The 14,862-nt window shown below is 53.6% G+C and overlaps 1 protein-coding gene across 4 annotated transcripts in view; it reads right to left on the bottom strand.

The window, feature by feature from the left end:
- MYH14 (myosin heavy chain 14) overlaps positions 1-14,117 on the bottom strand; it is a 78,350-nt gene extending 64,233 nt beyond the window's left edge. Inside the window, exons 1-6 of one of the 4 annotated variants that reach the window (XM_018062842.1) lie at positions 14,096-14,117; positions 8,338-8,748; positions 3,514-3,670; positions 1,999-2,026; positions 1,767-1,869; positions 1,047-1,070 (exon numbers count right to left, since the gene is read on the bottom strand). In XM_018062842.1, the coding sequence (XP_017918331.1) occupies positions 1,047-1,070; positions 1,767-1,869; positions 1,999-2,026; positions 3,514-3,670; positions 8,338-8,745 (720 nt within the window). In that variant the 5' untranslated portion in view covers positions 8,746-8,748; positions 14,096-14,117. Of the gene's footprint in view, positions 1-1,046; positions 1,071-1,766; positions 1,870-1,998; positions 2,027-3,513; positions 3,671-8,337; positions 8,749-11,911; positions 12,007-12,494; positions 12,628-14,095 lie in introns of those variants that run through there. The other 3 variants (XM_018062841.1, XM_018062839.1, XM_018062840.1) reach the window with 3 other exon arrangements.

Raw genomic sequence — 14,862 nt, 5'->3', positions numbered from 1 at the left:
GTGCTAGTTGTCCAGTTGTGTCCGACTCTTTGCAACCTCATGGACTGTAGCTGTCAAGGCTCCCCTGTCCATGGAATTCTCCAGGCAAGAATACTGGAGTGGGTTGCCATTTCCTCAGGGGATCTTCCTGAACCAGGGATTGAACCCGGATCTCCCACATTGCAGGCAGATTCTTTACTGTCTGACACACCAGGGAAGTTCAGTTGTTCCCTGGGTATATAGTAAATCCCTGCTGTTTATTTTATATATGGTAGTATGCATCTGTTAATCACCTGCTGCCAATTTATCCCTCCTCGGGCCCCCATGGCTAGAGATCTTATTCTGAGCTTCCCTACAGCCACTTGGGTGTCAGAGCCAGGAACACAGTAAGTGCTCAATACATGACAATCCTCTTCTCCTCTTTCCTAGCCAGGTTCTCAAAGATCCCAACTATTTCTTTAAATGCCCTGTGAGCCCTCAGACACTAGCCTGAGCTGGGGGTACAGAGTAGGCCTACCTACCATGAATGGCAGTGTGGGTCCCTGGGCTGTGTGAAAGCGTGGTGTCCGTGGGCTCTGTCTACGTACATTTAGCAGATCAACAATAGATGGTAGTTATAGGCTCTGGGTTGTTTCCCATTGAAACCTGTGGCCGCTCTGCACAGAACAGTAGGGCTAATATACACAGCTATGTGGGAGGGTCTGCACATGCACAACAGGACCACACTAAATGGCCCTGGGTGTGTGCACACAGCTGTTCAATCGCTAAGTTGTGTCTGACTCTGCAACCCCATGAACTGCAGCACGCCAGGCTTCCCTGTCCTTCACTACACAGTAGGGCTGCCATAAGCAACAGTGGGGGGCCTGGGTGTGTGCCCACTGTAGGGTTGCATGAAATGACAGCGTGGTGCCTGCTGTGCATAGTAGGACCATCAAAAGTGACAATGTGGCCTCCAGGCAGGGGTGACCGTCAGTGCCTTGGGACCTGTCTGCCAGGAAGACTGTGGGTTGGGGTGACCCAGGTGGTATTAGGGGTGGCAGGACTCGAGATGATTCCCTGCTACTCACATAAGACACAGCGCCGGCGGAGGCCTGAGGAAGTCACAGGACACGAGACACGGACCAGGACACAGCACATGGAACATGGACAGACACACAGGTGAGCTTGAGGTTGGGGGAGGGGGCAAGGGGTGGGATAGAGAGACAGGGGCTGGGGAAACTGGCCTGTGGAGCGGGGTGCCTGGGGGTGGAGAGCTGGCAGCGGCCCCGTCAGCTGGGGTTTGAATCTGGGCTAGCCCTTTCTGGGCGTGTGACCTTGGACAACCGACCCACCCCAGGTGTGACTTTGCTTTCCCATCTTTAACGCAGGAAAAACCACACCCACCTCACTGGGGTGTTACGGTAATATAAGTCAAAGGACTAGGGCTACATATAAACGCTCACTTACAAAGCAAACCTGGGCACTGCAGGAACCTAAACAGACCAGACACATAGTGGGTGCTCTGGGATGTAAGCTCCTACTACAGTGCCAGAGGCACTGTTCCAAGGGTCAGCGAGGCAAAGGACTGGCTGTTGCAATCTTTGTGTCCATCCTGCCTCGGCTCCCAGCACTATATATCAGGCACGTAGCAGGGATTCGGGGGTGGGGGTGGGGCAGGGACAGCCAGGAGAAGGCCTGTGACTGTGTTCTTCCATGAGGGGCGGGGAGTTAGGAGGGGAAGCAGAGCCTGAGAGGGAGGGAGCATCTGGTGGCAGGCTCCAGAGTACGTCCCAAGGCAGGTCACTTACCGGGACACCAGGCTCCTTCCGGCCCTTTGGTGATGACGCCACGTGGGCGAGGTACTGGATGACTTTCTTGGTGTTTTCTGTCTTCCCGGCCCCGGACTCCCCACTAAGGGGGGGCACAAAGGGAAGCAGAAACAGTCAGCCCAAGTCACCTGGTAAGCCCCATCCACTCCAAGCAGAGCCATGCTCAGCTGGGAATCCCACTTCCTCCGGGAAGTCCTTCAGGATTACTCACGTGCAGAGAATGGACTGGTCCTCACGATCTGTAGGGGACAGAGGGGGACGGGTCACCTGGGAGGGTTTTTCCAGCGAGACGCCGGCCACCCTCTTTTCAAAATCCTTCCCGAGGGCTCAGGAAAAGCTGGGTTTTTGACATATGATCCTCCTAGATTCTAATACCTGATCCTGACTCAGCCTCTTTTTGGCTGTGTGGCTCTGGGAAAGCAGCTGTCCCTCCCTGAGCCTCAGTGTGTCCTAACCTGTAAAATGAAGACAACAAACTCCAACCGAACAGAATGTAATTCATTCAACAAACTTCAATTTGAGCCCCTACTGTGTGCCGCCTCGGGCTGAATGATGAGATTCAAAGATATGAGAGTGAGATCCTAGACCCCAGGCTCAGCCTGTAATAGCAAACAGGCCACAGAATGTAGTGATGGTGACTGATGGCCCACTGGGGGTCGTCTGCCCGACCTGAGGGCAGAGAGCACAGCTCGGTCCCCACTGTCTCCTCCTCTGCTCATCCTGGGTCTGACAAGTTGCTGTGTTAGTCATTCAGCCGTGTCCTACTCTTTGTGACTCCATGGACTATAGCCTCCCTCTCCAGGCACCTCTATCCATGCAATTCTCCAAGCAAGACTACTGGAGTGGGTTGCCACGCCCTCCTCCAGGGGGTCTTTCCGACCCAGGGATCGAACCTGGGTCTCCCTCATTGCAGCCAGATTCTTTACCATCTGAGCCATCCCTTCAAAAAATGCACACAGACCACCTACTCAGTGTTAGACACCAAGGACAGTGGGAACTGGCAAGGTCCATGGTTCTCCCTAGGCTTTCTGACTCTGCAGGTTAAGGGTAAAGACTGAGTTGACATTTCAAACAAGTTCCTAAGTGATGCTGAGGTTGATGATGAGAGGACTACACTCTGGGAACCGCTGCTTTGTAAATACAGCTTATATGCTGCCTACTATTAATGTCATGATAGAAAGATACAAACTTTAAAATGTTTAATATGTATTTTAATTTATACAAATATTTATTAAAATAGATGACCTACAATAAATAGATGATGAGTGTATTATGTGTACCACATGGAATTATGGAATTTTGCCCCGAGTTATCAATTGTCATGGAGTAAATGGCACCCCTCTGATGGACATCAACCTGCCCAGCTGTACACCCATTCTCTAAGGGGTGACATTCATTCATAACAATGTAGATCGTGTCAGCAACATAAATGTTGAATGAATGAATACTCTTAAGAGTCACTGTTTCAAGAGGAATTTTTGTAGAAGCCTGGAACCAATGAGCTTCCAAGTGATGCTTATTGCGGGGAGGGGTAAACAGAGGCGGATGAAAAGGGGCCTGTCTGGTGGAACTCAGAGCATTGCCCCCTTGGCCCTCCATTTGTGTTCCTTCCTGCCCCACAAAGAAGCCTTGCAGAGTCTGAAACCCTTGAGCTGACATCTAATCCTGACCCCCAGCCCAGTCCCCATTGAAGAGGCACCTCCAGCAGCCCCCACCCCACACTCACCCTGAAGCATGCTTCGGTAGGCTCCTTCGGTCACTGCGTACACGTGGGGCGGCACTTCATGGCGCTTCTTGCCCCGGTACATCTCCACGATGGCCTCTGTATAGATGGGCAGCTGCTTGTATGGGTTGATGACCACACAGAAAAGACCGGAATACGTCTGCAGTGGGCAAGAAGGGAGACGGCTTCAGCTAGCTACCTGCCTGCGACCCAGGGGCAGCACAGAGTTGCCATGTACAGCTGGGCAGGTTCTGCACGACATCCAGCAAAGGGACAATGACAATGTAGATTTCAGCATTTGTTATGGTTTCAGGCTGATGGTTGAAAAGAAGCTTTCCAAATTGCACAAAGGTGCTGTATGAATGAGGATTCACAAGGGGAGAGAATGGAGGCTTTGTAGCCCTGTCACTGCTTGGACTCACACGCATGAAAGGACCAAGTGCAAGTTCATCTGTAGCATCATTCCTTTAAAATAACGAAGGACCGGAAACGATCGGGATGCATGGTCATACAATGAATTCCTATGAGGTTTCTGGCCTCTGCAGACAGAGAACTATCTCCAAAACAACATCACAGAAAGGAAACAAGAACTTTGCAAGAAGAACACTTTTCTGAATCTGCTTGAATACACACAGAATATTTCTGGAAGAGTGCTTCCTGTATCTGCAGCCGCTGAAACTTGACGGGAGCATGTCTGCGGTTTCTGTTGATAACAGACTCACAGGACCTGCGTCCACGACGGTCTTGGTGGTTCTCTCTTATTGGAGGACATGCTAAATTTCAGGTTTGAGGTCCGTGAAAATAAAGATGTAATTTTTTTTTTTTTTGCATCCAAGTTCATGGATGCCCTGAATTTGTCCACACACCTGCTGGACCTGAGTTCAGGATCTGGTAATCATTTAAGCACTGTTTCAGCTCTAACGGAGCCTCAGGTAGACGAGAGACAGAATGGATCAAGGCAGTTAGACCGGCTAGAGAACTAGCTGACCACCTAGCTAACACAATCCAGAGAGCTAACTAGTTAACTTAGCTGGGTCAAGCTAGCTAATACAGCCAGAGAGTTGCTTAGGGGCTCAGCTGATGTTTAGTTGCGCAGTCATGTCTGACTCTTTGCGACCTCACGGACTGCCAGGCCCCTCTGTCCATGGGATTTCCCAGGCAAGAATACTGGAGTGGGTTGCCATTTCCTTCTCCAGGGGATCTTCCCAACCCAGGGATCGAACCCATGTCTCCTGCACTGGCAGGCGGATTCTTTACCACTGAGCCACCAGGGAAGCCCCAGGGTCTCAGCTAGTTAACTATGAAACCAACTAGCTTCTTAGGCAGCTAGTTAGCTACTTAGCGAGTTAAATGACTAGCTGTTTACTTGTCGATTGATAGCAGAACTGCTTTAAGCTCCCAGACAACTCGAGCTTCTCAAGCAGAGTGAGGGTGTGGCCACCGCAGGCTGCCTGATGCCAAGCTTTTAAGGATGGGAGGGTGGGTGGCCAGCCCGGAGCAGAACAACCGGTTTGCTGGGTGTCTGCCCGCCCCGCCAGCAGCTCCCCAGAGCTCTCAAAGGGCGGGGCGGCCAGACCACATTCCCAGGGAGGGTATCTCATGGCTGCTGGTGCCCCGGCCCCCACTTCTGGCTGGCGGAGGAGCCCACCTCCTGCACCCCATCCCCATCCCAGCCCCCTCCTGCCAGCCATACCTTATCACCGGGGCGACACCCTAGAGGGAACCTGAGCTGGCTGCCAATGCCAGGGGGGAAAGGGCTGAGGCCGGTGCACCTAGAGAGGGCCGGGGACACCTGAGTGGCCAGTGCACAGCTGCAGAAGCCTGGCTGGAAGGGCCTGGGGCAGGACTCTGAAGGCGGACCCACCAGGTCCAACTCCCCGCTGCCACCGCCCCTCCACAGACCAGCGACTCTCCCCTCAGTCTCGGTTTCCTCCCTGAGAAACCCTCCCCAGCTCATTACAGAGGCGGTGGGGATTAAGGATGACTGAATAAAAACCAGACAGCCCAAGGCAGGGCAGTCAAAGGCGCTCCAGTCGCGGTGCTGAGACACCCTCAGGTTCCCAGCCCACCTGGGAGCTAAGACTTCACTCAGACTCAGGTGCTGCGTCATCCCACATTTCTAGCCTGTGTGACTCGACTCCAGGTGTTTGCCCTCTCCAAGCGTGAGTTTCCAGCTCTGGGGAAATGGAGCTCTGAACCTCCACCATCTAGAAGGATTCTGAGAGTGACACAATGCCAAGCATCTTCAGGTGCCTCCTGGAGCAGAGGGCACGGCCAGCGTCCAGCAGATGGGGTCCCCTTTGCCCTGGGCATCCCAGGGAAGGGACCACACCAGGCCAAATAGCTTATGAGCAGCCGGAACTGGTTTCTGGAATCCCGGACATCCCCCTCTCCCTTTCCACTGGGAAGCACTGTCTTTCCCTTTGGCCAGTTAGTATTTACTAAGCACAGCCCGAGGACAAGCCAGGTGGAGCTTGAATCGAATCTTCTAGCTGGGTGGCTTGAGCACACACCTTAACTTTCCCGGGTCCCCTTTTCATCACACAGGGATGGGAACAGCGCTTCTACAGAGGGCTTCGGAGAGCTACCCACAAGTTCATGTTGCAAATACCGAGCTGAGTGTGGGCCCTGGAGCCCTGTGCATGCTTATTTTTTATTTATTTACTCAATTATGTTGCATCTTGAAGCACGCAGGATCTTAGTTCCCTGGCCAGGACTCAAACCCGCACCCCCTGCAGTGGAAGCATTGAGTCTTAACCACTAGACGACCAGGGAAGTCCCTATGCACGCCTAATACATTAGCTGTTAACTACTCCTGGACAATGTCTTTTCCTCTCCAAGTCATTGGCAAAGGAGGTGACAACCCCTACCTCACAGCCTTATGTGGTGAGGAGGTCAACAAGATCATACTGAAATGAAGTTTAGAACAGCACCTCATGGAGAAAGCAGGCACTCCCTGAGTGCTAATGATTATTGTTAAGGCCCAATTTCCTTCCTGTCTGGGCTCCCAGAAACTTCCATCTCACTTTCATTTGTCAGGGCCCAATTCTCTCAGACCACAAGCTTTGCTCAGGCCTCACCATTTTCCCCCCTGAACTTTCCCAATGATCTTCCCACTGCTGTGGATAGAATGGGGGCCTGGGTTCAAATTCCAGTTAAGCTGGTTGGTAGCTGGTGGGGTGTGGCCTAAGTCTTGGCCCCTCTCTGAGGCTCAGTGTCCCCACCAACAGAATGGGGATGATAGGAGATACCCTACAATGTTACCATGAGGGTTCAGAGTGTTTATTAACAGGAAAGGGGTGGCTCAGGGTTTTGGGTGCCCCTCTGATTCCCTGATTTTGATGAGGTTCAGAGCAGTGGCCTAGACAGAGGCTCACAGAGCTCCCATGGCTCACAAAGGCAAGTGAGAAATCCTAAGGGCCCAACACAGGCTGCAGAAGGTGTCACCTCAATCCAGGGCCAGATAATCCTGAGGTCAAATCCCACCTCTGCCACCAAAAGCTGAGGGGCCCTGAGCCAGCTACTGGCCCCTCTCACGGCCTCAGTCTCTCCCCAAAACAGGAGTCAGAATTCATAAAAATACCCTCATCTTGTGCTTATGACCCTTAACGGGGTGGACATTGAGACCAGCTTATTTATTTTTATTTTTTTGATACATCTCATCATTTAGTGACATATTCTTTTATTACTTTCATGAAAGTTTTGTGGTTTTTAAAACACATAAAACCAGCACTTTTCCTTTTGGGGTCTTAGGGAGATATTTTGTGGCTATTCTTGACGGGCCAGTTTCAATGAGCAAGGCAGTGAGACTCCAGCCCTCTAAGCTGGGATTCAGAGCGTGACTCTGCGGCCAGCTGCCTGGGTTCAAATCCTTCACGTCCATGTGACCTGGGACTCAAGTCACTTAACATTCCTGAAACATCAGGCGATAAGGACAAGTCCCCAGCCCAGAAGTGAGCTGCTAACCCACACGCAGCACTTAGAACAGTACTTGGCACATCGTTAAGTGCTCGATAAATATTTGCTAGCCACCCATGATCATTATTTCTCACTATTATTGTCGACATTCCTTGTCAACGTCTCTAATCCTGTTTACTCTGAACGACACTCTGGCTGCCCATTAGAACCACCCTGGAAGCTTATTAAAAATGCCGGTGTCCATGTCACACCCCCAGAGAGTCTGATTCAAATGGGGTGGGGCAGGGCTCCAGCGCTGGTATTTTGTAAAAATTCCCCAGCTGACTATAACGAGGAGGCAGAGCTAAGAACCACTGCCCTACCCCACCTGCTTGCTGTTGAGATTAAACAACGTGAGACATTGAAAGGTTAACAGTAACTAGGGCACAGTCAATCTCACTATGGCCAGTGCTGTCTTAATCCTGCTGCTGCTGCTGCTGCTGCTGCGTCGCTTCAGTTGTGTCCAACCCTGTGTGACCCCATAGACGGCAGCCCACCAGGCTCCCCGGTCCCTGGGATTCTCCAGGCAAGAGCACTGGAGTGGGTTGCCATTTCCTTCTCCAGGGGAACTTCCCTACCCAGGGATCGAACCTGCATCTTCTGGGGCTCCTGCATTGCAGGCGGATTCTTTACCACTGAGCCACAGGGGAAGCCCAATAAGGAGCATCTACTGTATAACATGAAACGCCTGCAATGGGGTCTGAGGCAGTCCTGGTAATCCAATAATTTATCATTTGGCAACCAAGGGTGGGCATCGTCACGCAACCTGAGGGGAAAATTAGAAACAGCCTCAAGTCGGTTCCAGCTGGGGTGCTGACACCCAGCCGCCCCAGCCCAGGCAAGGCCCTCCCGGGGAACGAGGCCACTCACGTAGATGAGGCCGGAGTAGTAGCGCTCGCGGAGGTTGTGCAGCACGGAGGCCTCGTTGAGGCAGGTCAGCTCGGCCATGTCCTCGGCCTTGCTGAACTTGGGCGGGTTCATGCGCTGGATCTGGTCACGCGGCAGCCGCAGCCGCCGGCCGCTCTCCGCCAGCTCCACCTCGGCCTCCTCGTCGCCCTCGTGCCGCAGTGCCGCCGCCTCGAAGCCGTGTAGCTCCGACGGCACCCACACCAGGCGCCGCGCCGTCCACTCCACCTGCGGGGACGTGGCCGAGCCCCCGGGCCCGCTGCCCACGCCCGGCCCGCGAGGCGCGAACAGGAACGGCTGGGCGGCCTCGGGCACCGGGCCCGGCCTGGGGGGCGCCTTCCGCCCGGGCACCGACACGGTCACTGCTGCCATGGTCTGCAGGGAGAGAGCAGAGGACCGGGGTCAAGGAGGGGTTCCATCCCCACCCCAGATCCCCCGACAGTCGCCACTGCCTTCCCCACCAAGCCTCAATTTACACTTCTGCAAAATGGGTTCACAGACCTTTTTTACCCACTCTACCATCCACCTCTCTATCCATTCATTCATTCAGTAATTCTTGTCTGTGTGTGTGTGTGTGTGTGGCTGGACCACGAGGCTTCCAGGATCTTAATTCCCCCACCAGGGACTGAACAGGGGCCACTGGCACTGAAAGCTGGGAGTCCTAACCACTAAACCGCCAGCGAATTCCCAATTCAATAATTCTTGAATAACAACCTGAATGTCCATTGACAGATGACTGGATAAAGATGTACATATATACAATGGATGCTACTCAGCCATTCAAAAAACAGAATGAAGTAATGCTATTTGCAGCAACATGGATGGACCTAGGGGTTATCATAGTCAATGAACTGTCAGAGAAAGACAAATACCATATAACTTATATTAGAATCTAAAATAGGTAACAAATATACTTATCTAGGAAAGAGAAACTGGAGAAGGCAATGGCTCCCCACTCCAGTACTCTTGTCTGGAAAATCCCATGGATGGAGGAGCCTGGAAGGCTGCAGTCCATGGGGTCGCTAAGAGTCGGACACGACTGAGCGACTTCATTTTCACTTTTCACTTTCATGCATTGGAGAAGGAAATGGCAACCCACTCCAGTATTCTTGCCTGGAGAATCCCAGGGACGAAGGAGTCTGACGGCTGCCGTCTACGTCTGTGTGGGGTCACACAGAGTCGGACACGACTGAAGCGACTTAGCAGCAGCAGCAGCAGCAGGAAAGAGAAACAGACTCACAGACATAGAGAATAGACTTGCGGCCAAGGGGTGGGGGATGAGAGAGATAAGGATTGGAAGTTGGGGATTAGCAGATGCCAACTATTATAGATAGAATGGATACAAGGTCCTACTGTATAGCCCAGGGAATGCTATTCAATGAAGAGTGATAAACCATAATGGAAAAGAATATGTATGTATAACTGAATCACTTTGCTATACAGAAGAAATTAACACAACATTGTAAATCCACTATATTTCAATAAAATAGATTTTCTAAAAATAATTCTTTAATAAGCCAGGCTATGATACTGTTCAAGGTGTCAGCCATATAGCAAAGGACAAGCCAGAAAAAGATTCCTGCCTTCCTAAGGTGTTTACATTCTAGCCCTGATCTGGCTATCATAGGAGCCACAGTCATGTGTGGCTACTGGAGAGCTGAAATGGAGAATCCATACTGAGATGGGTTCTGAGCATAAGACACACACCCAGTCTCAAAGACAGTGCAACAAAAAGCTCATTCGTGTTTCTTACGTTTGGTAACATATTGGATTAAAAAAATACATCATTAGCACTTACGTCACTTGTTCCATTTTATTTCGTTATTTTTAATGTGGCTAGAAAATTTTAAATTACACATTTGGCTTGCATCGTGTTTCTGTGAGTTAGTGCTGCTCTAATCTCAGGAGACAGATTCAAAGATAAATAAGTAAATTATACAGTATGTTCAATGATGATACATGCCAAGAGGGAGAATGAAGCAGAGAACAGGGACTGTTAGGGTTGAGGGGCATTGAAGTTTTAATTGGGGTGGCCAAGGAAAGCCTCTCTGATGTGGCATCTGAATAAAGACCTGAGGGAGATGAAGGGAACTGGCCATGGGAATGTCAGACAAAAAAGCATTCCAGGCTGGGAGAACAGCTCTTGCAAAGGCCCTGGGGCAGGCATGTGCCTCTATGTCTAGGGCATTGTGGCTGGAGCCAGGTGATCCAGGGAGAAAGGGTGGTAAGTAAGGAAAGATTAAGGACAAAGGGGGTCAGACTGGGTCATGCTGAAGACCTTGACCTCATAGATGTAAGCCCTAGGACAGTGTCAAGCTGATTTCTGTAACTCAGGTTCCCTGACCACCTCTAGGTTATCCCAGAACAGACCTGAATTTCATCACTTGGTTAGCACTGGCTTTCTTCCCTGCAACCTGAAATCCTTCTCTTTACCACGGGCTGGCCCCATTCATTAACTTCTGCATTCACTCAACATTCCCTGAAGTTTTCTTAAGTCCTGAGCTCTGCCCAGGACGAGTCTGGGGATCCAGAGATGAGTCAGACGAGGCCCTGCTTCGAGGAGCACCTGGTCTGGGGTCGATCTGGTCTCAGACACATCTCAGTCACAACCCAAGATGAGCTTTGAGATCCGAGCCAGCCTGTGCTAGACCCCCTTCCCGCCCTTAAAGGGGCTGCAGACCAGCAGGGAACAGAGCTTGGCAACTGCAGAGTAGTTTAAGCACCCGCGAGGAAAACTATGCCCCCTGTCCCTCACCGTGCCCTGCCCCTGAAGAAGCTGGACTCTGTTATCTCCCACAGCCTCAGATGGCCACTTCACTGCCCACATGCCAGTCACAGGACCCCCCAGTGCTCTGTCTCCCCCACCTTGGTGCTTCTGCCTCTGCCCTCCAGCCCCCCCAGCCCCCACCTCCAATATATCTCTGGAGAAGTCCCTCCAAACACCCAGCTCCTCTTGGAAATCTCCGGGTCTGGCCCCATCAGGCCCTTATCTTTCCCTTACCTGGACACTCAGCTCCAGGCCACATAGCCCTCTTACCCCCAGGCCCTCTACCCAGCACCACTGGTCCCAGGCCCCCACCCTCACCCCATGACATCTGGTCCTGCTGCTCTCTGGCCTCAAACTCAAGGCCCCTGCGTTCAAACAGCGGGCGTCTCCCGCCATCCAATGCCATATCTCTCTCCACGTCTCAGGCCCCAGGTCGCCCAGGCTGACTCCAGGCCTCCTAAGTGGCCCTCATCCCTTCAGAGCCAAGTCCCATCCATGGGACTTTACCCTCACCCTCGCCCCACCCACTTCCTCTCCAGCTCATGGCCTTTGACCAGGAAGGGTTTGGGAGTTTTTTGCAATCACCCAGCCCTGTGCCTCCCCTCACTAGAGCCAAGAGTCTGAGCCCCGGTCCCTCCTCCCTTGGACCCCGGAGTCCAGGCCCCCAGCCCCTCCTCCTCCAGACTCAGGAGTCTGGGCCCCTGGCAGCCTACATTTCCAGGAACCCTCAGACCTCTCCTCCCTTTGACCTGTGAATTCCAGCCCCCTCACCTCACTGCAGCCGGCTAAAGGTGAAGAGGCTAGAGATGAAGACGCCTGGGACCAGCTTCTGAGAGCTGATAACATCTCTGATGGGGTGGCCTGGCCCTCTGGCAGCCCCGCCCTCCTTAACCAGCAGGAACACCTCTGCCGGGACTCATTTCTGTCACCAGTGCAGGTGAAAGCACCTGCCTGGGAGGGGCAGGGACTGCCGGCTGGAAGGGACGGAGCCAGGGATCCGCCCCTGGGGCAGGGGTTGGGGCCCTTGGCATCCAGCCCTCTGACCTCAGTCTAGTGCTAGGTTCCAAGGGTCCTCCCTGCCTCCAGACTCAGAAATCTGGGCACCCAACCCCTCCTCCCTCAGACCCAGGAGTCCGGGCTCCCAGCCCCCTCTTCCCTCAAGACGTACACATTCCAGCTCTCAGGGGAGTCCTGGTCCCAGCGCCTTCCTCCCATGAGCCCAGCCTCCCAGAGTCGTCCTTAATCAGACCTGGGGTTCCTGGCCCCGGGGCCCACTCCTCAGATCCTGGAATCCCAGCGCCCAACCCCCATCTCCCTAAGACCCAAGCCTCACCCCTCGGACCCTCGGGGTTACCTGGGGGGCGCGGGCTGGTACAGGAAGCGGGAAGCTGGGGAGGGGGCCCAGGAATCCCCCCGGCCTCTTCAGAGCTCCCAGGTGCGGCTACCTCCGCGGTCCAGCGCGGGGCGGGGCCACGTCGCGTCACCGGGAGGGAGCCCGGCTCTGATGTCACCTAGCACCTGCCCGGCTGGGGAAGGGGGCGGATCCCGGGGTTGCAAGGCCCTAGACAGGGGGATGGGGAGAGGCGGGGATGAGTCTGTTGCCAGGTGGGCGGCGGCGGCGCCAGGGCCCCTCCTCCTTTGGGAGAGCAAAGGTCAAGGACCCGTAGCGGAGAGGGCTGAGGACTCCGGGGGTTCGAATCCCGCTCAAGCTTTCTGGGCTTTAGCTTTCCTCTTCGCGAATGGAGGCCAATGAAATGAATAAACCCATGTGGGAGAAAGTGCCCAGCCCAGCGTTTAAACAAGTAATGCCCCGAGACATCATTTAATCTCGCAGAACTTTAGTTTCCTCAACCCTGGAAACGGGGCCGTACAATCCACAGGGAGCTCGAGACGTATCGAAGAAGACGAGAACATGATTTTCTAGACTCTGGAGCTTCAGTTCTCTGAATCGAGGACTAAATAATGGTAACTAAGTGCACCTACTATGGGCCGAGGGTTTTCCAGCTTTTAGAACAGTGGGCCAAATTCATAGAATGATCACAAAACCAGTGAGATAAGGACAATCAGCATCTCCATTTCCCTGGAGAAACTGAGGCATGGAAAGGTGAAGGAAGTAACCGGCTCAAGGTCACACAGCCAGTAAGGAGGGCTGGGGTTCAAGCCCAGACCATTTTCTAAAAAGCGGATTTGGGTGGAACACGTAGTAGGTCCTCAAAGATTTTAATTTCCTCTTCCCAGGTGGTAACTCTCAACCTCCCTCCCCATCTACTTCTTAGGAACTACAGCCTTCCTTAGCGGACTACTGTTGGATTAAAAACGTTAAGGAACCCAGCACACAGTCGGTCTTCAAAGTGTTGTTCTCGGCCCTGTCGCCCTGCAGTCACCGCCTCTGTGCGGCCTGTTTTTCTTTCCCTGTTAAATGGGTGCAATATAACCCATCTCGGGTTAATATAATCTAAAGTTAATTATTTAGTTATAAAAGTGCCCAAGTACATCGCGGGGGCTCAAAGATGTCTTTCCCCACCCCTCTGCTCTGCCAGTCACGACGATCCCTGTCTCCGGTCCTCACTTTTTACACGTGAAGACAGAGACAGAGTCATCGAGTGCGGGGAATTGAAGGCAATGACTCAGTATTAAAGCGCCCAATGTCCCAAAGCGAGCCTCAGTTTCCCCATCTGCGAAACAGGCCTGGGGTCTCCAGCGAGGACCCCGACCCGGCCTCCCCTAGAGGAGGAACTCGAGTTGTGGGGGCGAGTGGAGACGCCCCGCCCCACCCCGTCCCCTGGCCCCCAGCTGCTGTCCCGCTGAGCGCAAGGTGAGTGTCCACGTCACCGCCCCTCCCCCGCAGCTCGCGCCGGCCTCCGGAGCCCCGACCGCAACCTCGGAGCTCCAGCCTCCCGGGACCCAGTTCCACTCCCCGCCGCCTCAGGCAGGCAGCGGGCCCCGGGCACTCACCGGCTTCCAGGGCCGTCCCGAGGCTTCGGCCTGGGGAGAAGGAGGGGCGGGCCAGCCAAGAAAGCCCCGCCCACACAAGCGCAACAGGGGCCAATCGGCGCCCGCTGCGACAAGCTATGGACTCGCCCACAGGGTGCGCACCCGCCAATCAAGAGGAGCGGCTGGCGGGCGGGGCCAATCAGAAGTTGCCGGAGTGTGCCAGCCGTGGGAAAAGAACGGCTCTGGAGCGTGGAGCTAGGGGGCACGGCAGCAGGCAAGACCTGAAGCCTGACAGGCAGGGGGTCCGACCAATGGCGAGGCACAAGGGGTGGCCAGGGGAGGGACGCCCAAGGGACCAGGGTGAATGAGCCGCTTTGTGCACCAGACATGAATGAGGGCCTTTGTAAGGGTCGGCTTTGGGGGGGCGGCCGGAGGCCGGAATGCCTGGGTCCCCCGGGAGCCGGCAGGCATGAGAGAAGGGCGAGAGAATTCACTTTTGTCAAACGCCGACCGCGTACCACCAGGCACTCTCCAGGCTCTCACCCACCCAGAGGTGTGGGCATTACTGTTAGTAATAATAATAATGATCATTTATTGAGTGCCTGATGTATGCCAGGAGCTGTGCTAAGCGCTTTACCTTCATGATCTCATTTAATCCTTACAACTACCCCCTTGGAATTAGTGCTGTTAAGATCTTCATCTTCCAGATGAGGTAAACCGAAGCTTAAAGAGGATGTCTAATTGCTGGAAGTCATAGAGCTGGCAAGCGGCGGACCAAGGACTCGGAT

Source organism: Capra hircus, chromosome 18 (genome assembly GCF_001704415.2).
Source record: "Capra hircus breed San Clemente chromosome 18, ASM170441v1, whole genome shotgun sequence".
Lineage (NCBI taxonomy): Eukaryota > Metazoa > Chordata > Mammalia > Artiodactyla > Bovidae > Capra > Capra hircus.
The sequence above is the reverse complement of the archived record's forward strand: the minus strand, read 5'-3'. Positions and strand labels throughout refer to the sequence as shown.